At 34.7% G+C, this 26806-nt stretch overlaps 1 protein-coding gene across 3 annotated transcripts in view; it reads left to right on the top strand.

Annotated features, from left to right (window-relative positions):
- The window catches only part of LOC149422999 (uncharacterized), a 259856-nt gene extending 234158 nt beyond the window's left edge, over window positions 1-25698 (top strand). For 2 of the 3 annotated variants that reach the window (XM_089632415.1, XM_089632417.1), the window contains 6 exons: window positions 7972-8237; window positions 8936-13900; window positions 14277-14370; window positions 16128-16637; window positions 19983-20277; window positions 21212-25698. In XM_089632415.1, coding sequence (XP_089488541.1) covers window positions 7972-8237; window positions 8936-13900; window positions 14277-14370; window positions 16128-16637; window positions 19983-20277; window positions 21212-21626 — 6545 coding nt within the window. In that variant the 3' untranslated portion in view covers window positions 21627-25698. The remainder of the gene's footprint in view (window positions 1-7971; window positions 8238-8935; window positions 13901-14276; window positions 14371-16127; window positions 16638-19982; window positions 20278-21211) is intronic. The other variant, XM_089632416.1, reaches the window with a different exon arrangement.
- Window positions 25699-26806: the final 1108 nt, after the last annotated feature.

The following is a 26806-nucleotide window of genomic DNA, read 5'->3' as shown; positions in this document are numbered from 1 at the left end:
AAAACAAGTTTGCGCGTTCTGAAGGGATCTCTCCCACTAGGTATTTGACATGATTATTAACGCGTTCGATTATTCATCATAATCGAGTGTCTCCTAGCAGAGCGTCACGTCATCAGTATCATCCGGACCGCCATTCAATAGAGCCCTGATTAATGCAACCACGCTAAGATAATTAATAGGGTGTACATTCGAGAAGGCGGATAACCGGTGTTGTCGTTCTGTTGCATTCGATGCAGCGACATCGACAGCCAATGGTGTAATGGATTACGGTACAATGCTCCTGTCTGCCTCCATATCTCCACAGGGGTGCTAAATATGACCACCATCATATCAAACGAACGATAAATCGAGAATGGAAAGCTAGTTTTATTCCAAGATTCTACAAGAACTGCTTATATGATATGGTGCGATACCAGATATGATTCGATTCTCACGATTAGTATAACTGTATTTGAGATTTTTTCAAAGTAAGTCGTTTGTCGTCTTCTCTATATATTTTGTTGATAGATAGCTAAACTACATTCAATCTTAATTGTATGTGAAAGTGATTAAATTGAACAAATTTCTAACATCTGCATAAAGTTTTACGGATGCACGGAGAAAAATGAGTATTGTTAATTTGTTAAGAATCTCTTCAAATTATTGGTAATATGGTTAAAAACGGTATTGCAGACCGTTTCCTGATAAACTTTTAGTTAATTCGTATTAATATCTGAACACATGTTCCTGCACCTGTGTTTGTCTTGATAATATGTAGAGAAGAAATGCGAAAATGTTAGGAATTTTATGAGTACGTGTTCCGACATCGACATTTCATTAAAAGTTTATCAGGGAACCTATCAATTAATTCGTGAAGGGCCTTCAATCAATATTTTTTCTGTGTTTGTTGTAATTCAGGTTGATCGTTCTGTACAATAAGCCACATAAAAAATGTAATGAAGTATTATGTTGCGAAGATGTATTTGCACTTCCACACCTCGTCAAAATTTGGAAAGCCTCGCAGTATCCAGCATCATTATGTAAATGTGAGGAAAGTTGTCGATTCTCACTAATGGGCTACATCAGTCGCATATTGAAAATTCCGTTCAAACCCAGGTACCTACCAAGAAGACGTGTTAACCAGTCATCTATTTTACCTAATGTTAATCGGATGCTTACAGATTTCAATTATTTCTGTAATAAGGCTAGCAGTATAGGTATTATCAGTTATCACTTTGAGCTCAATTTCAACGTCACTGATCGAACTTATCCAGACCGCCGAGTATTCACCAAAAATCTGCCATGATCATGTACACGCAAAGTTGTCCGAAACGTTTATTCAAAGCGGAGAGTTGCAAAACAAATCAATGTCCCATAAACTAACTATAGTTGTAAAATACAACTTCCGAAATTATTTCACACCTGCATATTGATTTTAACTCCTGATTTTTTCACGTGTTAATATTGAACCTCTTTAAAATGTTTAATTGCTTCACACTTTGTGATGATTTGGGCGTGGATCAGTTGTAGGCGAGCACATCTTTCCATAAAAGCCACCCGTTTTCCAAATAAGTACCCATGGATATAACAAGTCCGCCGCTAAATTGGGAACGGACCTTATTTAATTACTTATCTGGAAACAAAAGTAATAATTTTGAGATTTTTACACTCCGTGCGGCCCTGCCCATTGGCCAAACACCAAACTAACCCCAGAGTTAACTGTCTGACGGTTTGACGCAAACTCCGCCAGAGGGGTGTCGGCCAGTGGGCGGGGGCGGGAGGGGGTGCAATACTGTGCACTGTGAATGTGCAGCGTGCACTGCCTACTCTGGTGGTAGGGTCGGGAGGGGGCCCGCCCGTCTGAACTCCGAAGGCCCTGTCCTGCCAGCCAACTATCACACTGATATAGAGTTATGGCCTCCGAGTGTTCAGAGTGTTGTGCTAACTCTGTTTCTCAGAACAGGTGCGCATTGACAGGCGGCTTCTCTTTTTTGCCAGGCGCTTACTTCTTTTTCTTGCACTTGCCACGTTATTGGTTCTCTGAAAGCCTTGTAAATTGTACTGGGAATCGATACTGTTGATTTATCTAGGATTGTTATTAAATTTATTTGTCGTCTTATCAATTTACTGAAATATTCAAACTCGATAGGGGCGACCTTTGGAATCTTTTTACAACATAAGTATGTAACCATGAGGCCATTTCTCCGCAAGTTAGATAGAAAGGAAGGAATGCCTATTGTCTTGTACTGAAGCTTGTATATAATTAACTGGTTTGTGCCACATCTTCGTGGGAAGTTCCTGAATATTTCACCACCCCTTTTCCGTCCATCCGTGTTTCATGTCCAAAACTTCGTCTCTGTTTTAATCTTGTTCGTTATGCTTACATCGGTTTTGATTTAGAAATTTATTGGGTTTATACAACATGGTTTTACCACAGGGTTCTAATTTCTGCTGCATTAGTATACTTTCATACTTTCCCTACGAAATCTATAGTATTACGGGGTTGGTGGTTAGCCTCGCTTCTTTTGAATTAACTTTTTTAGTCAGTACTACGCAGAAGCCGGTTTAAAATTATTTACTTATTTATAATTTACCTTTCTTATCATCCAATTTACAGGCTTTAATATAGGTGACTATTTTCCATCGACCCTCCAAGGGTTAGTACGTCAACAATTTATTCAAACCCCTCAGAGAAGGCGGCCACCTCACACCTTTGACCTATGAATATTGTCCGCCCACGCGGTCTGAACTCTGCTACTATTATTATTTTCTAAAGGGCGTAGTTTGTCTGGTGGAATTATAAAACGTCAACGTGACATTCCCGCAAGGCGCGCCAAATTTTCTACGTATAGTCGAAGAATAAAACTGACGCGACGGTATGGTTTTATCATTCTCAGACTTTAATTTTTATTAATCCGTCAAGGTTATTTTTTTATATTTATATTCGCGCCTTTGATACACAGACTTGAATGAATACTTTGATGTGATGTTTTTGAAAAGCTGTGATGTGAAGGCATGCTGATAGCTCAATTGTAGCTTGTAGCATTTCCCTCTTTTAAAATAAACGACACAAGTAATAAAATATGAGGTTACAACGGAGCTCACAGCGGCAATAAAATACATCACGCTTCTTCTCTTATTATTATTTTTTTCGGCCTGCACGGAGACATATGATTATATTCAAATCCTGTTATAAAGGTGACAGCAGGCCATTGCCTAATAAACTATTAGTACTTTCATAATATATCGGAACACGTGTTCATGCAGCTGCGTTTATCCTGTTATTATGTAATGACGAATTGCGAAAATACTTTAATTTTTATGAAAACGAGTTCCGAGATATCGCCACAACACATTCGTGTTTTACTGATTGTTTGTTAGGAAGTCTGTCAATTCATTCTTTAAAGACCTGCAGTCCCGTTTTTAACAGGAATTCGAATAATTTGAAGAGATTTTTAGTAAATTGGCATTTTTTTAAAATCAAAGTTTTTTCCGTCCGGTTAGAGAATGAGCTGTTATGCTACGTATACATACGCGAGCCGAACGGCCGAACTGAAGCTCAACTTATGGGAAAGAAACGAAGCAACCGCAAATGACGCGAAACGCAGCTTGCAGCTTATTTGTTCCTTTCCCGTAATTCGTGGTACGGTTCGCAAATGTATACGTACCCTTATATAAACCATGTTAGGCTGGGGTCATGTTTTTATTTCTTGTAAATAACACAATCAAACTCTCAGGATTTTGTGGATAACGTGTGTTTATTCACAATCTTTATTCAAATTCATGTCGATATGATCGTAGCCTTTGCTTTTTGGGTCTAAAAATGGTTTCGAATGAAATCCTCGAGACACAAGCGTGGGCGGTGTGAATCTTCAACTTGGTTTGTTCTATTTTTTGCGTCTCGATTTTGAACAAAAGAAGATGGAGTGGAGCGTTTAGTCAACAAAGGGGCATTAGCAGCTAACAGCTAACAGCCAGCAGCCATCAGCGTGCTGATTGTAATTGAAGCTCGTTTGGTGAACGGTCGTGTCAACTTACCTACGGCTAATATTATATTAAACATTATAATAACATGGGTTTAACTTACGCGCCGGAATTAGCCCCAGGTAACAAAATGGTAAGCTATCTTAACTTCTGTCTCTATTAAGGCGATGCACTACGTCGTGTAATATTTTAAATTGAGCCGCTATCAATAACAACCCTTACGTAGATGGCGATAAGGTTTGCAAGAAAAAAAACATGGCCAAAAAGTGGCTTTTATTTTATTTTGTGGATGTTCCGGCATATATATTAAATTTTTTTTGGATCATTTTAAAAATAACTTAATTTGCCACATTATACAATAAAATCATAACCGAAAATGGGTTCGTAAGTAGGAGATTTTGAACTTTAAAGCAGTTTTCATTGGCCTTATACATTATTTTTTTCTGGGCTTATAAAAAGACTTATCTAAAAAATACTGGATTATTTCAAAGGCCAAGCTGTATTCTACTCGCAGTATTTAATTAAAGCATCTGAAACATTTCTAGAATCCAAATTTTCAAACCAAAAACACATGATTTTGCATCACTACGTATGGTATCGTCTTAAGGCGATATTAAAATTACAAACACATTTTTTTAAATATATGTACATATTTTATGTATATTGCCGAAGAGCGTTGAAATATCATTATTTGTAATAAAATATTGCGAGTAGATACATTTCTTACTATTTTATCTTCAACATATTTTTTAGAGATCAGCATTATGATCTTTGAAATAGTACCTACCAGGAACAATTCTTAGTAAAATTTCCGCCAGAATAGTGAAAAACTTGACTTATAACTCTCGGCTTAGGTACACGGAGAAAAAATAGTATTGCTAATTGGGGAAGAGGAAGGTGGCGGAGTACCTGGCTATTCAAATCTGGTCACCAAAGCCGGCTAAAGCCATTTCAAGCAACGTTTCAATTCTGAATGGTGGTCTTACACCAGGGCGATACTGAGAGTATCTTCCGCTCTGGAAAACTGAACCATGAATACTCCTTAGTATTTTACTAAAAGTTTATTAGGAAAACTATCAATTCATTCGTTAACTGACTGAACTCCCGTTTTTAACCGGATTAATTTGAAGAGATTCTTCATTTAAGTAGCAATATTCAATATTAGTACTTTTACTTCGTGTAGGCATGGTTCCATGATAACTCATCAAAATGACAATTCAACAAACCTATAAAATGTGTTATAAAGTTATGAAAAGTGATGAAACAAAAACTAGGTTAAATGGGTTACATATGTAACTATTTAACCTGCTTTTTGTTTCATCACTTTTAATGACTTTATAACACTTTTTATTGGTGGGTTGAATTGTTATTTTGATGAGTTAATCGGTCACCATGTATGTATATATTACCGAGCGTAAGGCCGGTTTAACTATAGCGCCGCTGAACCGGCGCGTAAAAATCTTAAGTTCGATGGAAAAAAAAAACTGACGTAGGCACATCAGTAAATTATTTTACGCGTGTCTCAGCAGTATGTCGTATCTTAATCCGGCCATTGTATGGCTTCTTACTATCCGATTGGTTTTTTCTTTGCTAACCGATGTTGACTTTTTGTGTGTTTTTGTCGTTTCCTCCGCCGCACGTTTCTAACCCTTACTTTTTAATGTAATTACCTGACTGTGTCATATCATATATCAAGTTTATGGTCGTAACGTACTTTAGCCCCCCATAAAATGATGTGTAACTCGGGTGTATATGAAGCATAACATTATTCCAGCGTAATTTTAATAAGGGTAGTTCGTGATTTGTTTATTATTTGTACGTGGAACACCAGTGGTTAACTTTTTACGCAATCACTCATAAAATTACGTACCTATAGGCAAATCATTTAAGAGTGAACGTTTGAATGTATTTGTGAACACCGATAGTGGTTCAAAATGGTTCTAAATAGTTTGGAACACCCGCCCGTAGTCTTCTCTTACCCGCAGTAATACTAAGATACAGTACACCACCACAAAAGCAAAAATCTCTTTAAATGATTCTACTGTTCTGTTTTTTTTTTCTTTCCTTTATTCGTACGTTACATGCTTTTCGACTACCACACTAGACGCATGTCCGTATTATGGTAGTCGAAATTTGTATATAATTATATAAATGTAATACATGTTAATTTGTTAATATATCATTTTGTTAAATGCAATGTATTTGTAAAACATGTACTACTTTAACTGGTTTTCTAGTTAAGTAGATTTCACAAGAACAAACCAACCGTATTGCAAACTGTTGGTTTTAATGAGAAAAAATAAATATAAATGGGCAAATAAACAAATGACTTTACTTGTTGATATAATGAAGATAATGATAAATTAATTAATTATTTTAGAAAGAAATTTTAAACAGAATTTAAATGAAAAAAATAATAATAAGGCAAGTGAACTAAATTTAATTTTTTTAATTTTAATTTTTTTTTTAATTGCCGGCAACCCGGGCGTTTATTGCAATAACATGATCAAAATTACAAACATGAAAGTAACCCGCCTCACAAGAAGATTTCTGTTCTGAGGCGGGTACATATATTTGCTTACACATACACATACATTTATACAAATATATATATCAATATATACATGGAGCATTCCATATATAGTTACATAAAAACAGGAATTTCGTAGGAACTTTAAATTTACAAAATGGTAGCGTCTAAATCTCATAATAATAACATATCAAAAAATAGTTTAAACAACAGTATTAGGTATTGATAAACTAGGCATGCGTAAAACATATTATAAGCAGTTTTAATAAGAAAGAGTAAATCACTATAAATGTAAATAACACATGTCTGTAAATAAGGAATGAGAATTAAACTAAGAAGGGATTACTAGTAACTTAAAGATGTCAGGCATTCTTTAAAATAGTTCCTTCCCTTCATAAATAACCAATTCTGAATATATAATATTAGGTACATGATCACATACAGGAAAGGAGTTGAAGTATGTGAATCTTTTAAAAATAAAAATAATAGATAATGTTAGGGATAATAGAAATAAAAATAAGAATAATCGCATCAGCGTAATATAAAGTTTTTGTTGAAAGTTAATTTAGAGATAAAATTTTTAAACTAAATTAATTTAAATTAAATTTTTAAATATATTTTTGTTCTTGCTTGTTAGTTTTAGCCAGTTCCAGTACTTTTTCTTCTGGCTTATGGATGTTAGTTGTGTTGGGATAGCTCGAAAATCTCGGTGGTTCAGGATATTCAATGTGCACAATCCTACACAGCTTTCTAGCACTAGAGTTTAAAAAATGCTAAGTCGATATTTAATATTACATTATACTTAATATTACATATTATAGTCGATATTTAATATTTCTGGTTCTGAGGGTAGGTCACTCCATTAACGAAGGACTGAACGCAGTTGGCGTTAGAAAAAAAATTGTCCAAAGAAGCGAAGTTAGCAGTCCACAATGGAGTGCTGGTACCTACCCTGACGTATGAAAGTGAGGCATGGAACTGACAGAGAAAGGATGAAAGTAGACTGAATGCTGTTGAAATGAGAACCCTGAGGCGTATGTGAGAAAACCATGTATGATCGTGTGAGAAATGTGGAGATCTGCAAATAGTGCAAGGCTGATGTAAGCTTAGTGAGTAAGATTAAGAAAGGGACGCTTAGATGGTTTGGGCATGTAGAGCGAATGAGCCAAGAAAGGACTGTAAGGAGAATATATGACTCAAATGTGAATGGTAGCAGAAGTTGGGGACGCCTGAGTCAATAAAAATAATATGGCGTATTTTTCGACAGTTAAATGGATATTTAAAAACTCTATAGCTCATGATGGAAATTACGTAGCGATATGAAATTTTTTTTAAAACTCCACACGGAAAATTTTCGCCGATTTTATGACGACAGAGCTCACCGTTTTTTTTTTAAGATTATTTCTGATTTATATGTAGTTACGATTGTATCAGATAAATAAAATCTAACTTTTGCTACAATAATGTGTTTTTTCCAGTTGTTACAGAAATGCCCGCTGCCAAAAAACGGAAGCGGAAAGGAAACCCTTATTCCGGAGTTTCAGTTTCGCAGCTACTGGCCCAGAGGGAGAACCTACAGCAACAGCAACAACTGCAGCAGCAACAGCAGCAGCAAATACAGCAACAGTTGCAGCAACAACAACTGCAGCAGCAACAGATGCAGCAGCAACACATACAGCAACAGCAGCAGCTGCAGTCCCAGCAACTGCAGCAGAATCACAAAAACTGCCATCAACAACAGAATGTAAGTTTTTATTGATGGTTATTTTTGCTGGAAAGGGTAAACCTTCAAAGTTGTAAGAGTTAAACGTAACACTCATGGAAATATTCATCTTGTCCCTTTTCGACAGAAAAACTGTTACAGAATTTTATGAAGAAATTATATACCTACATAGCATTACGCTGCTCATATGCTATTCTATTCTCCTTCATCAATTCCATATGGAAGCATTATTATTTGGTTATCGGCAAAAAAAATGCCACCGGCCATTTTCACAGTTTTAGTGTTTTACTAAAAAAACATTCTAATCTTTAGTCAAGTGTCAGGATTTTTGAATTTGCTCAGAATGATATTAAATCAATTTTTCTTGAGAAGAACAGGTTCAGATTTTGTCAGTTTAAATTTGAGGGTCCATGATATTTCATCAAAATGACAATTTAACACACCTTTAAAAAGTGATACAGAGTCATTAAAAGTGATGAAACAATAACTAGGTTAATTAGTTACCTATGTAACCTATTTAACCTAGTTTTTTGTTTCATCACTTTTCATGACTTTATATCACTTTTTGTAGGTGTGTTGAACTGTCATTTTGATGAGATATCCGGTCACCAAATTTGAGCACTGCTCACATCAGTTTTCTCGTTGTATGTATATTTTAACATATTTTTTAAATACAATACTCCATATATGTTTTTAACTGTCACATTGTCACTTTTCAGATGTGGACAAATTCACCACAGAACATCAGCCTCAACAGCCCTCATGCGCAGCAATCACCCTCTCCTACCATACCACAAATAAGGCTCAATGGGCCACCTGATAACAACTTCTTGAACCGAAATGTGTTGCTTAATTCAAATAGTCCTACCATGGTCAACCAAGGATCTCAACAAAATAGCAAAACTGATGTTAGAACCAATTCAATGCCATCAGCCGAGTTCCAAATGAACAGCAAACACAATTTGGGATCTCAAGTACTAACTATCAATGGAAATAACCTAATCAATTCATCACAAAACACCCCAGAACCCAACCAAAGGTTAATACAGTCGCATATTGTAATAAATCCCCAACAAGCACACAACATCACTCAATCGCAGTTTCTTGCTAATGGCCAAAGTTTCTCTGGTATGAACCATATTATTGGGCCTAACGGCCAAATTATAGAGATTCAAACATCTAACATCCCCAGAAGTCAAAGCTTGGGTAATGTGTTCAATAATGATAAAGTTAGTGTCTCTCTTGATGGTTCTGGAAACAAGCCTGACCAGATAGTTGGGAACAAGTTTTGCGACGGAAATCAAAGTAATGATGGTCTGAAGGTTTCTCATCTAACGCCACAGGTCCATTGTTTACAAAATGGACCGACAAATCCATCTCCACCAACTTCTAATAGTAATCCTAATCCTAATATTATAGTAGGAGATACCAATATTCAACACCTAACTCCTGAGGTTATCCAAAGAATCAATCAACAGCAGCAAATCTTTATTCAGCAAAATCAAAAGCAAATGGAATTGGCAATGAAAGGAATCAAGACTCACATTGTTCCAGTTACTTCGCAGCAGATAATTACAGGGAAGCAAGTGAATGCGTTCAATGATGTGAATCAAGGAAATGTTGTTCCTAATACTAACCAAATGGGATCGCCAGTTCATCAGATGATGATGGTTAATCAACAAAGAGTTCCACCATGGCAGCTTAATAGAATCAATAAATTACCACAGCAACAGTTCCACCAAAATCAAAACATGAAATTTGTGAACAAGCAAAATCAACCTATAAGGCAAAATGAAATAGAAATGACATCACAAAACATACCTTTTCAAGGATCTCAAAATATCTCACTCATGGAGGCCTCTCCCAGTGGTGGAAATGTTATGATAGGACAGAATAATGGAAATCAAAATGTTTTCTCTAGAGTACCACCACTTCACCATCACACTCCACCCACCGTTTGGCCTGAAGAAGTACAAAGAAAGAAATCTAAGGCGTGTAAAAATGTCAAGAAAAGAGTCCATGAAAATCAAAGATTAACCAATGTAACTTCCAACCAGAATGCTTCCTCTAATTCCGATATGAGGAATACATCACATACTTTTAGAACAAATCAACTGCAAAATGGCTGCATAAGCCCAATGAATCCCAGTCCATCATTCATGGAAGATCCCAGTGGATATTTAGCCCAACAGACTGCCCTATTAAACAGTACCATATCAAGGCAAGTTGGATTGAATTCCATGAATCCTAATAGCCCTGTTCAAAATAACCCTAGTATGAAAAATAATAGCCTACATATCAGCTTGAAAGATGGAAATAACGTACCTTTGAGCTCAAAGTCTTATAATTCTCGTAATATACAAAATATATCTTCAAATACAACGGATCAGGAAAATCGTGGCCAAAACAATAGCAATAATGCATTTAATAATTCCCCTACTCAGAGTAACATACCTGACAGTAGCATACACTGTGATAAATCCAGTGATTCAACCGTAATGCAGCAATCACACTCACACTGCCAAGGCTGCATTGCGGAGATGAATGAATCCAAAAATGATTTGGCTGCTCGGAACTTGAATTCAAGTGACTGCGAATCGAGACTTCGAAATGCTAATTTTCAATCAAAAATGCAAAATTATATGGAATCTCTATCTTCTTTGAAATCTGAATCCTGTTCACAACCAGGCACTCCTAGTCCCAATCAAAGTTCGGATGAAAGTCCCGTAACTTCTTCCACTTACGGGGAAAGACCTGGCAGTCGATCCAATCACCATCGGTCTGATTCAAGAGGACCTATTCAAGGTGGAATTATTAGCACTAGTCATGGTTCTCCTATGGAGACTTATCAAATACCGGAACTGTCTCCAACACCTTCCAATAGTTCCCGCAATACAGATACGCCTCAAAGTAAGAACAGTGGCAGCGGTGGCTATAATATATCATCAAGTTGTCCATTTACAAATCCTAGCCCAGGATATTCAAACCAAGGATCATCTAGAGAAAGTATCAACAGTAATCCTGCTACGCCTTCTCCGGGAAATATGACCCAGAACTTTGTTTCATACAATTCCCAGGACTCTATGTCCAACAATAGATCTAATCAGTCTATTATTGTGTCTTCATCGCAAATCAACAACAATGATAGTGTAAATACCCAAAGCTTTAGAATGAACTGCTTCAATGATCCTAATTCTTCTAACTCGCCTATGAGTAATGTTGTTATCTCGAATGATAACACAATGATGAATATGGATCCAGCCAATAATAACCAAAGAATAGTGCAAAGCATAAATGGATCAACATACTACGTACCACCAAATTTAGGTGCAGGATCACCGAATATCCAACGCGGTAATAATATGATGTTCATTCCTTCAAATGGAGTTGTTACCACAATGGCAAGTGGACACACGCTCAGCAGAAATACAATAACCTCGGTGTTAGCTGGCAAAGCTCAAACAGCTACGACATCTATCAATACGTCATCGGCTGGAATGCCATATATTTATCCAGCAATGCCAAATCCAAATGCCACAACAAATTCTACGCAACCTCGTAATGACCATTTTGTCCATATGAATGCTCCACCCAACTATCCCTTGCATGTTGCTGGAACGGTAGCGCAGGCTCTTGTTTCTAAATCTCCTTTGGAGATGGTTCAAAGTGTTGTAAGCAGTATTCAAGTATCTCAGGCTCAGAATTGCTCTTCTGGACCCTTGGTATCTAGGTCAGGCCAGATGCAATGTAAAACTGCAAATGGAAGTGTAGTAAATTCTGGTCATATTGTTATGCCTTCAAATGGTCAGTTTGTGATTACTGGAACAGGTCAAGGGACAGTGATGGCACCCCCGCCGCCTAAAGGACAGCCTCTGCCTCCCATCTCTGCATCATCTCATGTCACTTCTGTTACCGCTACCATGTCACAAGCGATACCAGCTGTTGGTGGAATGCCGCAAGTTCTCAATCATCCCACAGTGCTTGTCAATACATCACCTTTTATGCTTCAACAGCAGATGGTGACTGTCGATGGACAGATGGTTAATCAGAATGTGCAAATGCCTCAAATTGTTGCTGGAAACATCATTTCACAAGGCCAAGCAATGGACCCAAATAATTCTCAAGAATTTAATAAGAATCATAATGTACTTCAAAAGCAAGCCCTGCTTTCACCGGATTCGGGAAAAAAGAAAGGCAAGAAAAGAAAATCTCAAAGTCAAGGTCCTACATCTATGATGCAAATAACAACCCATCACAGCCCTAATAACATTTTGGTGCAACATAATTCTCAACAACAGCAGCAACAATTTCCATCTCAGAGTTTTCAGATGTCTCCCAATGGAAATTTGTCAACTGGCCCGATGCTGCAAGCTCTTACAATCGTTCCTGGGAAAGCTGGTGCTCCAGCTCATATAGTAATGAATGGACAGGCTGCTGGGAATTTTGGACAGCAACAAATAATCACCAACTCTCAAGGTGCACAGCATATTAATCTACTCCAACCTGTAAATTTACTCAATGGAACAACAGGAGTTGTACAGAATTTCCCTACATTTCAACAGTTTATTGTTCCGGGTCTTGGCGGTATGGTTATGACTGCAGATGGCACAACAATTCTTCAAGATGCTTCCAATATGCCGATGCAACTACAGATTCAAAATGTTAATGGACAGAATGTTTTAACTCCAATACAAAATCAGGGGATACTTACTGCCGGACCGGGGGGAATGGTTATTAGAACTCAAAATTCTAACAATAAAATGATGCAATCACAGCATAGTCCAGGAGCTCAATTTCTGTCCCCCAATGGTGGACAGATAGTCATGGGTGGGTCTCCGTTTAATAGCCAACTGAGTCCTCTTGTGGCAAGCGTCAGCCCTAATCACACAGTCACGTTCAACGGCAGCCCTCCTCAAGTAAGATCTAATATCCAACAAGAGTTCCTACAGTGCAATCAGATGGGTCAAACGTTAATGTTGCCACTATCTCCAACTCAAATCACAGTCTCTTCCTCAGCCAATCAGCAGAACACGACCTATGTACAGCAAAATACTACAATTGTTCAACAGCAAACCACAATGGTTTCAAATAATAATAACCAGTTCCAAAACCCTTCGGGTAATTCTCACAATGCATCAGCTATGAATTTAGACCAGGGAGTCATAATGAATCAGAGTATGAAGCAAAATAATCAGGTCAAAGGACGAAACCACAACATCTTGCAGATTCAAAATCATCCTCAACAAATAACAATTCAGAATTCTAACGACGGCCCCGGCATGAAGAGGATCGCTCTGCAATATCCGCAGATGCTGAACCAAATTCCGCAGATGAATGGAAATATGAAGAATGACTCTCAAATTCAGCAAATCTTCGCTAACATCAACCAGAACAACTTGATGAACCAGCAACAGCAGAACCTTCTTCATCCTCACGTGAGGCATTCAGTGTCTACGCAGACATTGGTTAATCAGCAACAGAATGGTAATAAGTCCCCTCCAGGCGCATACCATCTCAACTCCGGGGGAAGTCCACCTGATACCACAACTCACAGTCCTCTTGGATCATTGGATGGCTCCAGCGGCAGTCCGGCCAACAGTCTCAGCAGCAGGAGTCCTAACTCTTCCCATGGAAATCTGGTGGACACCACCGGAAGTCCAGAGCCAATGGAGCAAGGATCCATGGTAATTCTTTTATCAAACACAATCTAATTAATGTTCCTTACCATTATACGTGCCTATAAAGCAGAAAAAACATTATTGTTAGTATTTTTCCTAGTGAATTAAAATTAATAAGTATTACATCTAATACAGATTAATTTAGTCAGTAGTGAAACCTAGTCGGTGCCAAAAATAGTGTTATTACAACAAAGATATATTTAAATTCATTTATAATGTTACGCCGCTGGTGGTTTTAACTCATCTGAAATTGATTATTTATTTATAATGGAATAGCCACGAAGGTATAGCTTCAATAATAATAAATATATCTTTAGAAGGTTATCTATGGTTTGAAAATATAATTTGTTATTTATGTCTTTTTTGTCATATCTAATTTCAGGCCATGGTGCATTGTGTATCTAGCAGTGAACCTGATTCTTTGGAAAATAATCCATGGGGGAAGAAAAGTAAAGAAAAAATCTCTGATAATTCAGGTAAGATTAATTAATTTATAAAAATGTATTGCAAATATCTAGTACACGATTGAGCTATTTTATTTATTTGTGTTTCTCTAAATAGTATAAAAAAAAGTCACTATCGCGTCTGTCCGTTTGTGCGATTAGTTCTTCTAAACTATGCAACGGAGTTATTTAATATTGAATATTAAATAATACATATAGTTATTTAATATTAAATATTAAATAATATATTTATTTAATATTAAATAATATAATACTAGCTGTACCCCGCCATACGTTGCTGTAGCTCAGTCTGTCTGTGCAGATAGAGAAACAAGAGCGCTTGTTGTTTTTACATCGTTGGCGCTATTTAAAAAAAAAAGCATGTTTGTCCAACAGATGGTGCTTTTTTCAAAAAAAAGCATGTTTTTCACTGTTACAGGTGACATAAATATAATTTAGGTATATAAAAATGCATGCGTATTCGATTGCTACATTCTGAAGGAGATTTAAGATTTTAAACAAATGAACATTAACATTTTTATTTATATAGATAGATGACAAATTTGTGTTCCAACATCAGTTGTTTGTAAGTTAAATTTAAGCCCAACAAAATGCTTTTTTCAATTTTTTTTTATTTTATACTAGCGGTCCCCGCATGCTTCGCTATTGCTAATGTCTTTCTCGGGTGTCTCTGACTTCTTCCACCATTCACTACTGTATATTACAATGTTACTGTTAAAAACACTACATTACATCGACTTTAATTTGACTCTCATCTCGTATCTCATTCCGATGCAGAGATATTGTATCAAGTATTCCTCGAGCGTCCCCGACTTTTTCTACCATTCAAACCACTCTCTTAACACTCCTGGCACTAATAAGAACAAACTTTGAAATTGCCAGTGATATCGGTGGACTACTTTTCGAGTTTTGTGAGCGCAAACATACGCAGGCTTAATTTTTATATATTAAGATTTCATCATACGTACATAGTACGTAAGGCAAAAATGATTTTTTTTTAATAATTGTCATAAACCCACAAATAATTTCCAAAATTGACTCTAATAATGAAAAATCGATTTAACTACCACTATTTTATAATTTAAAGCACAAATAATTAAAATAGGTCACAATATCAGATACATATTTGCTATTCCTTTTGATTTCAAAAATATTTTCTATTTTGTTGAGTATTTTAGCCTTTAACCCAAAATTAAGTTTTGTATGAGAAAGGGTCGCATAGCCGTTCTTCTTAAAAGTTTGAATATTTCAAAACCAATTAAGGCGATGCACTACGTCGTGTAATATTTTAAATTGAGCCGTTATCAATAACAACCCTTATGTAGATGGCGATAAAGTTTAAATTCCCGCTTAACACCATCCGCCTGTTTTGATTTATGCAAGAAAAAAACATGGCCAAAAAGTGCCTTTTATTTTATTTTGTGGATGTTCAGGCATAAATATATTTTTTTTTTTTCAATCATTTTATAATAAAATCATAACCGAAAATGGGTTCGTAAGTAGGAGATTTTGAACTTTAAAGCTGTTTTCATAGGCCTTATACATTTTTTTTTCTGGGCTTAAAAAAGACTTATCTAAAAAATACTCGATTCTTTCAAAGGCCAAGATGTATTCTACTCGCAGTATTTAACTAAAGCATCTGAAACATTTCTAGTTGACCAAATTTTCAAACCAAAACACATGACTTTGCATTACTACGTATGGCATCGCCTTAACCTTCAAATAGTCTAATTTTGAAATAAATTAAATCTATATTTTCTCATTTACAGGCAATACTGTTCAACTTAACAAAAGTCAATCTGACCAAAACACTTTCTACAGTGTGGATTCATCGGGAATACATTTCAACAATCAGACCATCACAGTTAGCTCCTTGAACAACCAACAGAACCTCACCATCACGCCTGTCAACTACTATCCCAAGAATAATACTCCCAAGCACAATATTCATCAAAATAATCACCAGAACACTCATCAAAACAATCACCAGAACAGCCATCAGAATAACCATCAGAATACCATCACTTTGATCCCGACTAATGCCCAAATTTCATCACAACATGAGAAGGTTTCCAAAAGCACGGCAATAACAAATGTCATGGAGATTGATACGAGACACATCAGCAACCAAATCAGTTCCACTCACGGCCAAATCATTGAAAAGATGCATCACAATGGGAGGAACGTTAACGCAACAGATGTCCAAAGGAACTGCAATAATATTGATAATATCAGTTCTGGAAATAGCTTGAAAAGAATCTCAGTTTCCAGCGCTAATGGTAAGCTGTGTTGATTTAAATTACTCATCTATTGCATTTTTTTAATTTCATCTTGGACCATTCAATCAGAGATCATTTTTGTCATAAATAAATACAGTACAGCCTCTATATTCTGAACAATCAAAAACTGAGCCTGTTCGGCTTAACAAAGTTCCAAATTACTGGAAACTAAGAAACAGTTGGATTTTCGGAAATTTTGAGAGTTTGACATTTTTAACATTGATGCTACGTAGTCGAAAATTTTCTTGAGTTTATCAGTTGTTTTTAAACTCGGCTTGATTGGAATGTCGGTCTTATCGTGGCTTAGCACATAAATCCATATATAGTTCGTAAGCATAGATATTACTAATTTTCTTCATTTTGTCAATGATTTTAATAGAGAAACATGTTTCTTTTTTCTTTGCAAAACCAAACTATTGTCTTCGGAGTGTTTTTAAATTGTCAATGACCGCAGTTCAGGTTAAAATTACACCTTTTTCATCAATAGTCAACGTCTTGTGTTTTCCACTCACACACCCCGCCCCCCATCACCCGGTGGTTCAGATTAATGGAGGTTCGGACTATATTGGTTTTGGATTGCAGAGACTATACTGTACATATCTAAACTCTTTGTTCCACTGGTTCCGTATCGATAAGCAATCAATGTAAACCGAAGACAAGGCAGTTAAGTAAAGTTCGCTATTGTTTGCAACGCAGCCATTGTGACAATTTTCTGCACAGGGTCTCTGGTTTATGTCAATTGCTTTCCAAAACCGACCCAGTGGTACAACGGCTTTAACATCACATAAAATAGCCGTTTCATGAGATAGAAACATTTTTTAATAATATAAATATGACAAAAAATTATCTCTGTTGGTTATCATATCTTTTTCAAAATCATTTTCAATCAAGTGTCTCATCCTAATATGTACTTCTTGGTAAACTTACCTTATCATTTAAATTTATTTTTTTTATACGGCCCTTTGGATCAATCTGTAAATGCATATTATGCAATACATATTCCATTTATCGAAGATAGTTTTCCAAGAACTCACTTGGTATTATAAATATGATCTTTTGTTGCTTTTTTGAACGAATATTAAAAAATAATTCTTAAAAGAATTCATTATCTGCTCTTTCACAGGAGACCTAATTTATTTATTTTAGATCAAACCCTTTTTTCAAGTTATGCTTTACAATATTAAGGTGAATTATTTATTTGCGCCCGTATAGTGCAATATGAATAATTAGTTTTGTCAGTATACAAACTCAATAAACAAACATTTGTATATGCATATATATTCATATTGCGTACGTAAGGGTAAAAATAAATAATTCATCTTAAGGCGAAGCTTAACGTGAAATCACTATTTCAGATTAATCTTTACTACGAATCGGTTTACATTATGAATACCGAAAAATATGCATTGGATAAATTTTACTTTTTCTATTATTTAGCTTGAGTAGAATTAAAATAAAATTGTTAAATTACATTATTCAAAAATTAAGCTTGAACTACTAAAAAAAAATTTTTAGTAGTTCAAGGCTTAGATTATCTATGACAGTTTGACTAACTTTTTTTTATAAAATTATTCACTAGCTTTTCTAGACTCCATTTGCCAAGCGATTTTTATGCCTACTACCTATATTAGTGGCACACTAAGATTCCACACATCTTTGGCTTGTAGCTTCCTCTTAATATTTGAAAGCATAACTTGCAAAAGTGTTTTTTCCTAAAATAATTAAGTTATTTCCATCTATGAAAGAGCAGGTCATGAATTCTAAGTATACCCGTAATTTCGTAACATAATTTTGGAATGGTTTATTTCTTGTAAATAATTATTGCTATCTACTTACAATTATAAAAAAATATATATCTCATGCTTTATATATAATTTAATTTGTACATTTCATAAATCATCCGTTGCAATATGTTTATTATTCTCCTCACAGTCCTACAAGCTTATTGCTTCATCATAAACACATCATACTTCTCACTAAACATTGTCCAAACTATATCATTCATCAAAACTCTTAATTTGCAATGTCACATAATGTTGTGTCTTGTATTGGTTATGGTAAAATAATAATGGCTTTACTAACTTGAATATAATAATGATTACTATTCATAATGATTGTATGTTTGTTTGACATGCAGTTGCTCCTCGTGTAGTGCAATAATTACTATAATAAATAGTTGATGCATCTCCTTCAATCCTTTGAATACTGGCGATTCATGTTCAATTATTTTATTAACGCACAGTTTCGTTGTTTCAAATACATTGTTTGTGTCAGTGTACGCAGCTACAGATGGCACCACAATTAAAAATAAAGCACTTACATTGCAATGCTCAATATGAATATCTCTTGCTTTTTTCATGTTTTTATTTTTAAACAAGGGCAACTGTGTGTTCATGTCAATATTTAATATTTCAGCCTTTTTGTGCTTAATATTTTATCTGGTGAACTGTGTGAACCTCTCTGTAAACTAAAAAATAAATAAGTAAAGGGATAACAACTACTGTTAATACAAGATACAGCCTTGCCTTCAGAAATAACAAACTCGAATAACCTTTTTAATTTTGCTAATATTTCAAATGACAAGTTTATTTATGAAAAAAGTCAGTTTGTTATTTCTGGTGTTGATAAAATTGGCCATGAAATATTTGTTACTACAAAATACTCATTGTGAACATTGAAAAAAAATCATGTCATCTTCATATTCATTGGTTATGTTCATTTGTGTTATATGTTCATTTGCATTAATTTAATCATTTTGGTGTTTTATTTTAAGATAATTGTAAAAACATGTTATTCATTTCAACATTTGGGAATGCGGTGTTGTTAGGTATATTGTAAGCTTTAAAACACTGCATGATCTGTACACAAACAGCTTTGCCCCTTCCTGTTAAGTATTGTGTCAAATGTTAACTGACATAGTATTATTGTTGGGTCCACCTCTTCTTATGAAACACTCTCTCTCATTGGGAAATTCTAAATCATCACACTTTTAACTTGAACTGCTCTATTAATCTTTATGTATGAAAGCTTTGAAAAGGAACAACAAACATTGTAATTTTCATGATTTAATGTCTTCTTTAGGCAAAAAAAAACATATTAAATGCAATATTCTGGAACTTGAAAATTTTCATACATTCAATCATTTTTATTATGTTTCTATCAATATTGTCTTGTAATCAAAAATAAACAAATATTTTCAAAATAACACATGGTGAATCACAAAACTACCTATAATGTATCATCAAATTGATCAACATTTCACTAAAGCTAAAACCATTAAATTGCACTTTCTCCCTTGTGTAATGCACAACAATGAAACTGATTTGATAAAAAAATGTACTATAGAGAGTTCGTCCGAAGAGTGTGGAGCCTCTCCAATGCAATGCGTGCCCATAGCAGAAATCACCGTTCAGTCAAGACACTTCAAAGAAGGTGATTTGGTCTGGGGTCCGGCCAAAGGCTACCCCGCCTGGCCAGGCAAACTGGTTACCAAGAACCAGGTCAACGGCAAAGAAGACGGTAAAGTCCTGGTTCGCTGGTTCGGAGGAGACAAATGCCTCACAGTTGTGGACTCGGCTAAACTGCAAACACTGTCAGAAGGATTGGAGGCTCACCACGCCGCAAGAACTAAATGTAGAAAGTGAGTCTATTCCCCACTTAAGGCTGCTTGTGTGCCAAGCCGTCTTCTGTGCAATAGAAACCAATTGAGAAAGGTGTAGGTACGCCAGGTGGAGCCAAACACTTCTGGTCATGTATTCTCTCACAACTTGCGCAAATGTTCAATTTTAGATACATCATTTTCTTTCTTTACTAGATGTTTGATTCTTTCAAGTATTTGGTGACATCTGGTGTACACATGGAATCTGTTGTGATAGTTCAACACTAAACAGTTATATTATATCTATTTCATTCCTAGGAAGAGACTTAATTTAATTTAATTTGTTTGAGTCTTGAGTCTTGATTGGCAAAGATGTATTCTGCTTAGTGTTGAACCATTGTAAATTAAAAAATAATGTTTTTGTTGTTGTTAAGGAACCATAATTTACATATCGATGTTCTTTTGGGTAATTTATTTTTGTTTCTTTGAAAATAAGATAAAATTTATTGGTTTGATGATAATAAATAAAGGATAAGTGAACAGTGATTGATAATAATCCTTGAGTGTTGTGTTATTTCAACCCTTTGTTGAAATACCGCTGTTATAGGACTGGTTTAGTAAATATATTTTGAACAATGAATGACATAATTTTTTTTTTCTAGCATGACATTGATTCGGTTTCAGACAAATTTTGATGATTTTTTATGACTTGTAGTTCTAAGCAATTTGTTATCCCTTCTACACACGAAAGGCTGGTGTAATAATTAATTTGCATAATTAACTTCTTTTTATTTGGTGTTATATGATGATTGTGACATTGTTAGTGTGGTAATATTGTGAAATAAGTAATTTATTTGTATTTGGCAACATGATTTACTATGAAAAATGATATCCCCATGTGTTTAAATAAATAAAATATTGAATTTAATAAACATTTTTATGGTCATAGCTAATCGTTTTATGCATTTTTGTCTAGAAGCCGTAAATTAAATGCTCAACTAGAAAAAGCAATCCAGGAAGCTATGGCAGAACTAGACCGCGTTGCGGAAAGTCGAGAAAAGAGACGCGGAGTTAACAGAGTGGATACCACATCCCTTCACAAAATCGAGGCGGAACTGGCGGATATCAATGGGAACTCAAGCAAACCATTCCTCAAATCCATCGGAAGGAACAATAATAATAATGTGAAGATTTGTGAAATATCAGGAGTACAGAAGAGTGCAGAGAGTAAAGTCAAATCTTGGAATGGAAAGAGAGAGAATCAAGCTGCCAAGTCTGGTAGAAATGGAGTAGGGAGTGTGGTGAAAATAGCTCCGCATCCTGGAGCCAGTCAGGCTAACTGCGAGGTGACCGGCCGATTGAGGAGCAGCCAACAGCAGCAGCAGCGATGACAAGAGGAGAGGGGAGAATCCCCTCTAGTGTCGCCCATGCTCAATGCCCCCTCTATGCTATATATCGTCTTTACACCATAGAGACCATTGGATCTGTGCTAAACATGGTTCAACTGGTAATGAAATAAATCAGTTGCAAATGTTCTTTATAGCCTCACATATTTATCTATGATGGTGGAACAGATCCAGGTGTCCAGGAATTACAAATGTGAACATACTTTTATGAACCAAATTAATTCCAGTGGCGTTCTTAAAGTTTTGTTGATGGGAATACTCATCAAACCGTGACATAGTGTGGTACCCCGAAATTAAATTAAATTTATGCTCTAATTTATCACTGAAATAGAATAATCTTAAATTGTATCTGCACAACACGTACATGGCTTATAATAAAAATAAAAACTAGCATTTGTAAAAAAAACAGTATGCATATCAAATTTTAAAAATATGATTTGAATCTTTTTACTTTTTACAAACAAAATTTCAATCATAAAACTATTGATTTCACCACATACATATTTATTTATTTGACTGTTTCTTTAATTGAATGATAATAATGCATTATGTTTGCACAGTTGATGTCTAATAATTAAGAGATTTAATAATCTTCATACCACAATATCTTTGGACAGTTTTACCAAGTTCTATCAATCATTTTTAATAATCATGAAATTTACTTCGTATATTTATACTATATATTATGTACATACTTGTTTTGAAATGAATGAACATACGTACTTGTAGATTTTTTAAATTGAAGTAACTAATTACACCTGCAGTGAATTTATCAAATGACCAATAAGAATTATTCCATTAAAGCATGTGAGTAGGTAAATTTAATCAGTATCTTCCTTTAATAACCATTAAATATTATGACTTTCATGATATTTATATTTTTTCAATCGATACAATAATTAATAATATCAAATACAGTATTATAATTTCTGTATAAAATGCCATATTTTCCTGTCAAATTTTGTAAGACAATAGTTTGATAAAAGCTATAAAGCCAACAGTTAAATATTTTGATGTTTTAACTGTATTTAAAATAAAATTTGATGCAATATGTATCATGGAGTACCTCCAGTAATAAAATTATATCATGATGATAACACGTACCTATAGAAAATAAATGTGTAGAGTAATCGGTGGAAAATAATGTATCTCGCTTTGGAAAATTCATTCTAATTTTGATTAAATTAGCAAATAGTATTTAGTAACTACAATATTGTGTAGAGCCTGTCTTAGGTTGCTTAACTAAGACAGTACCTATCAGATAATTTATTGTTTCGTAAGTAACTACAATAGTATATTATGCCTTTAAATGTGATGCATTCGCCTACTTCTATCGCAATGTACTTTTATTAACTTTGATCTCGGAGACATCATGTTTTCTTACATCACTTGTATTAATTAGACTGTATCTACTCTGTAATTTGGGAGGCGGGTTTGGGTACCGCCGCCCCGGCAACCATTTATTGAATAACTAACACCCCTGCCATAGGTCACCACAAGTAGTTTGCTACGTTTGGTGACTGGGTAGCAGGTGTGCCCGGTCTCATGATGTGAGGTTTGTCTAGGTCTTGTTTGCCCACCAGTTGCGTGTTGGGCCGGATCGGTAGAGACTGGTTGAGGGAGACCCTTTGACCTCTTCAGCTGTACTCTCAACCTCTCGCAGTGGGAGGGATGGATTTATACGTCCGTCACTCCTGGAGACATTGACCAATTCCAGATTTTTACCCACCCCTCATACCTTTTTTCTTCCCAGAGCTTCCTCTCCTTCCTTTTCCTAAAAATATCCTTCAACACAGCATCCCCAAATATGACAGGCCCTGAGGGTTTTTTTTCCCTCAAGGCCTCCTGTGTGGAGACAATGTAAAAAAGAAATTAGAATGATTACTTACTGTTTAACTTTAAGTTTTTTTCTATTGATGCGCCCTAATTAAAGTACTCGATGAACTTAGATATTGTTTTGTAGCCTTTTAAGATCCTGAAATACATATATATATATTTGAAAGTAGTATAGTTATGGGGATGATTGATGACAAATCTGTGAAAATAACACCTTAAAGTCCGCTCCTGTAAAGCTACAACTTCATAGATAAGGTAGAGTTGATAGTTTAGGTATGTCGCTAACAATATCTCTTAATATACTTGATTGTATGTACTATTTTACTATGTGTAATTAGAATTCTGCATCATTTCTCAATGCATACATTTTTTGCTATTACTAATATTGGTGTTTAGCAATATAGCTGAAGAATGCATGTTGTGTAAATTAATGTTTTGAGAAGACTTGTATTTTAACGAAGGAAAAGAAAGATGGACAGCATGTAAATATAACATAAGTAGTTGCCAGGTGATGTAATTGTAAATGTTTCCTATGGTAATTATTACAAGTAGAAGTGTAAATATGTAATCTTATAATAATTGTTGTAGATCATATTATATACTCCATTTTAGATTCTATAAGATGCTGTTTATTGAGTTCTAGTCAGATTTTGGAGAATGTGACATAGATATAATGTTGACAATAAATCACGGCCTGTTCATTGAAAGGCATTTTTATTTTTTGAAACGCATACCGAAAGAACCTTATCAAGTAAAATTACATTGCATTAGTTTTAATAATAATATTATATTGAATATTATACATATTTTACTGATGAGTCATGCATTTTTCAATTATGTATTCAATGATAATGCCATATTTATACACTTGCATAAGTCGTATCGTCCCTGGGATGTTAAACCTCATTTAGATAATACATATGTCTTTCACTCGCATATGTAATATTGTCCCTGGGATGTTAAACCTCATTTAGATAATACATACATATGTTTTTCACTTGCATAAGTAATATCGTCCCTGGGATGTTAAACCTCATTTAGATAATACATATGTTTTTCACTTGCATAAGTAATATCGTCCCTGGGATGTTAAACCTCATTTAGATAATACATATGTTTTTCACTTGCATAAGTAATATCGTCCCTGGGATGTTAAACCTCATTTAGATAATACATATGTTTTTCACTTGCATAAGTAATATCGTCCCTGGGATGTTAAACCTCATTTAGATAATATGTACATATGTTTTTCCTTTTGTCACAATGAACTGGCGATATAAATAGTACTTATTACTGTAATTTGTAGGTATTTGGTTTTTGTCACCCGGGAGCACGAGGTTATAGCGGCCCAGCGACAATATGTCGTATGTCTACAGCTTTATGGTTCATATTACAATGTTCGTAAGAATCGAATTTACGATGGAGAGATTAATGATGTATTATGCATTTTAATGCTTTTTATCCAAATCAATATCATGAAGATGTCATGATGAGGATTGAAGTGTACAGAATATTGTACTATTTCTGTGTTAGTATTATAGCATTTAGATAAACAGCCTAGTCTGTTGCATAAGGATGTTGTTAGATTTCAATAAGTTGAATAATTATTTATTTATGTCATGTAAATATTCTAAGCTTTTGTTTTCTTATTTTATTAATAATTCCGGTGGTTTGTATAATATAAAATAGAATCCAGTATTTAAATTTTGGTAAAAAGTCTTTTGAGAAATTATTCATGTTTAAAGAAATTAATTATGTAAAATTATATATTAAAAGATAATATAAACAATTCGTAAAGTTTAATAATGTGATAAACATAATCCAGCTATTTGAGTTCCCTGCAGAAGGAGACTATATAAATATGTGCTTTTCATGTACTCATGACTACTGAAGTGACTGGTTTATGAATGAAATTACTAACGAGGCAACCTCGACAAATATTTTGTGTTATTGACCATAAATAACTTTATTCACATTTTAATAAAAAAAATATCTGTATATTATATTTGACAGACCTAAGTAACTATGATAGTATATGTAATATTAGATAATAATATATCGGTCACTGTTTTTATTGTTATGTTATTTTATTTGAAAGGTAACTAGATGAATGCTTTGAGTGGTGGTCATAAATCACTTCAATCATCAAATAATCAATCGTGAAAATATTTGAAATTATATTATGTGTTTTGTATATAAACTAGACTTGAAAAATTAAATGTGCAAGATTTATTTGGACTTTCATTTGTACTTATATAAATATGTATCTGCCTTATTGGAGTTTTTTTCACAATCATACTTACTGCAAAAATAATCATTTTAATGAAAGACACCGATGTCACTTTTTATAAAGAAATGTGTCTTCAATGCGTATGAGGTGTCCGGTACCAATTTCCGCTACGAGCCGATATGGACCAAAGTGACATTTGGGTAGTTTCCTTATAATTTGAGGGTGGGGAATTTGTTTTTTATATGGTTATACACCGGAAACCTCATTTTGCTACTACGATTCTTGTTTAAAAATAAGTCCATTTCCAAATACCTTATTTTATGCATTACTGTTTTGTTTCCAAAACCTGACCATTAAAAACCATCTTATTCAATATAAAATATGCTATGAGATGCAGATCCAGTTCCAAAATCCTGTGTGTACCCACACTGATTGAAATTATTAACAACTTATTTAATGGCATAATTTCAATATGTTGATGTTGGAATACTTTCTTAGGAAGATTACCAAAATATTATTTACAAGCAATGACAAGTTTGCGCCCCCCGCATCTAGGCCAGACAATGAATGAATCTACCAAGCACTAACTCCAAAAATTGGTAGAAAGCGTCAAAAAAAAATAGATGAAAAATGTGGACGAGTTGATACAATGTGGATCGAAATCACTAACAAAAATAAATACCAAACTGAGAAGAAAAATAATTATTTGTAAAAGGGGAAATAGTTTACAACACGAATCATATAAAAACTTTATCGCAATATTATGTTTCATCATAAAAAGTATTTACTAAAAATATTTTTTCATGGTTTTCTCTAAAACATGGATTCGACATACTGGACGCCTCATTTGTTTTAAACTGTAACATTTACCAACAATCAGGACCAGCCCCATGCGGGCGCAATTTGAACTGTTCACTCTGGGTGCCGAATTGACAAAGCGCTGATAATATCTAAAACCAAACCTTCTGGAGACGCCCGAGGAAGTGAATCAGATACTTGAGTCGGGCCATGACAAGAGTTAGAATAATAGAAGAGTATGTATGAATGTGTACCAAGACTGAGTTGTTTGGCAGTCCGTCCTCTCTGTCATCACGCCGTT

Source organism: Hesperophylax consimilis, chromosome 6, assembly GCF_061612785.1.
Source record: "Hesperophylax consimilis isolate HC1 chromosome 6, BYU_Hcon_1.0, whole genome shotgun sequence".
Classification (NCBI taxonomy): domain Eukaryota; kingdom Metazoa; phylum Arthropoda; class Insecta; order Trichoptera; family Limnephilidae; genus Hesperophylax; species Hesperophylax consimilis.
The sequence above is the reverse complement of the archived record's forward strand: the minus strand, read 5'-3'. Positions and strand labels throughout refer to the sequence as shown.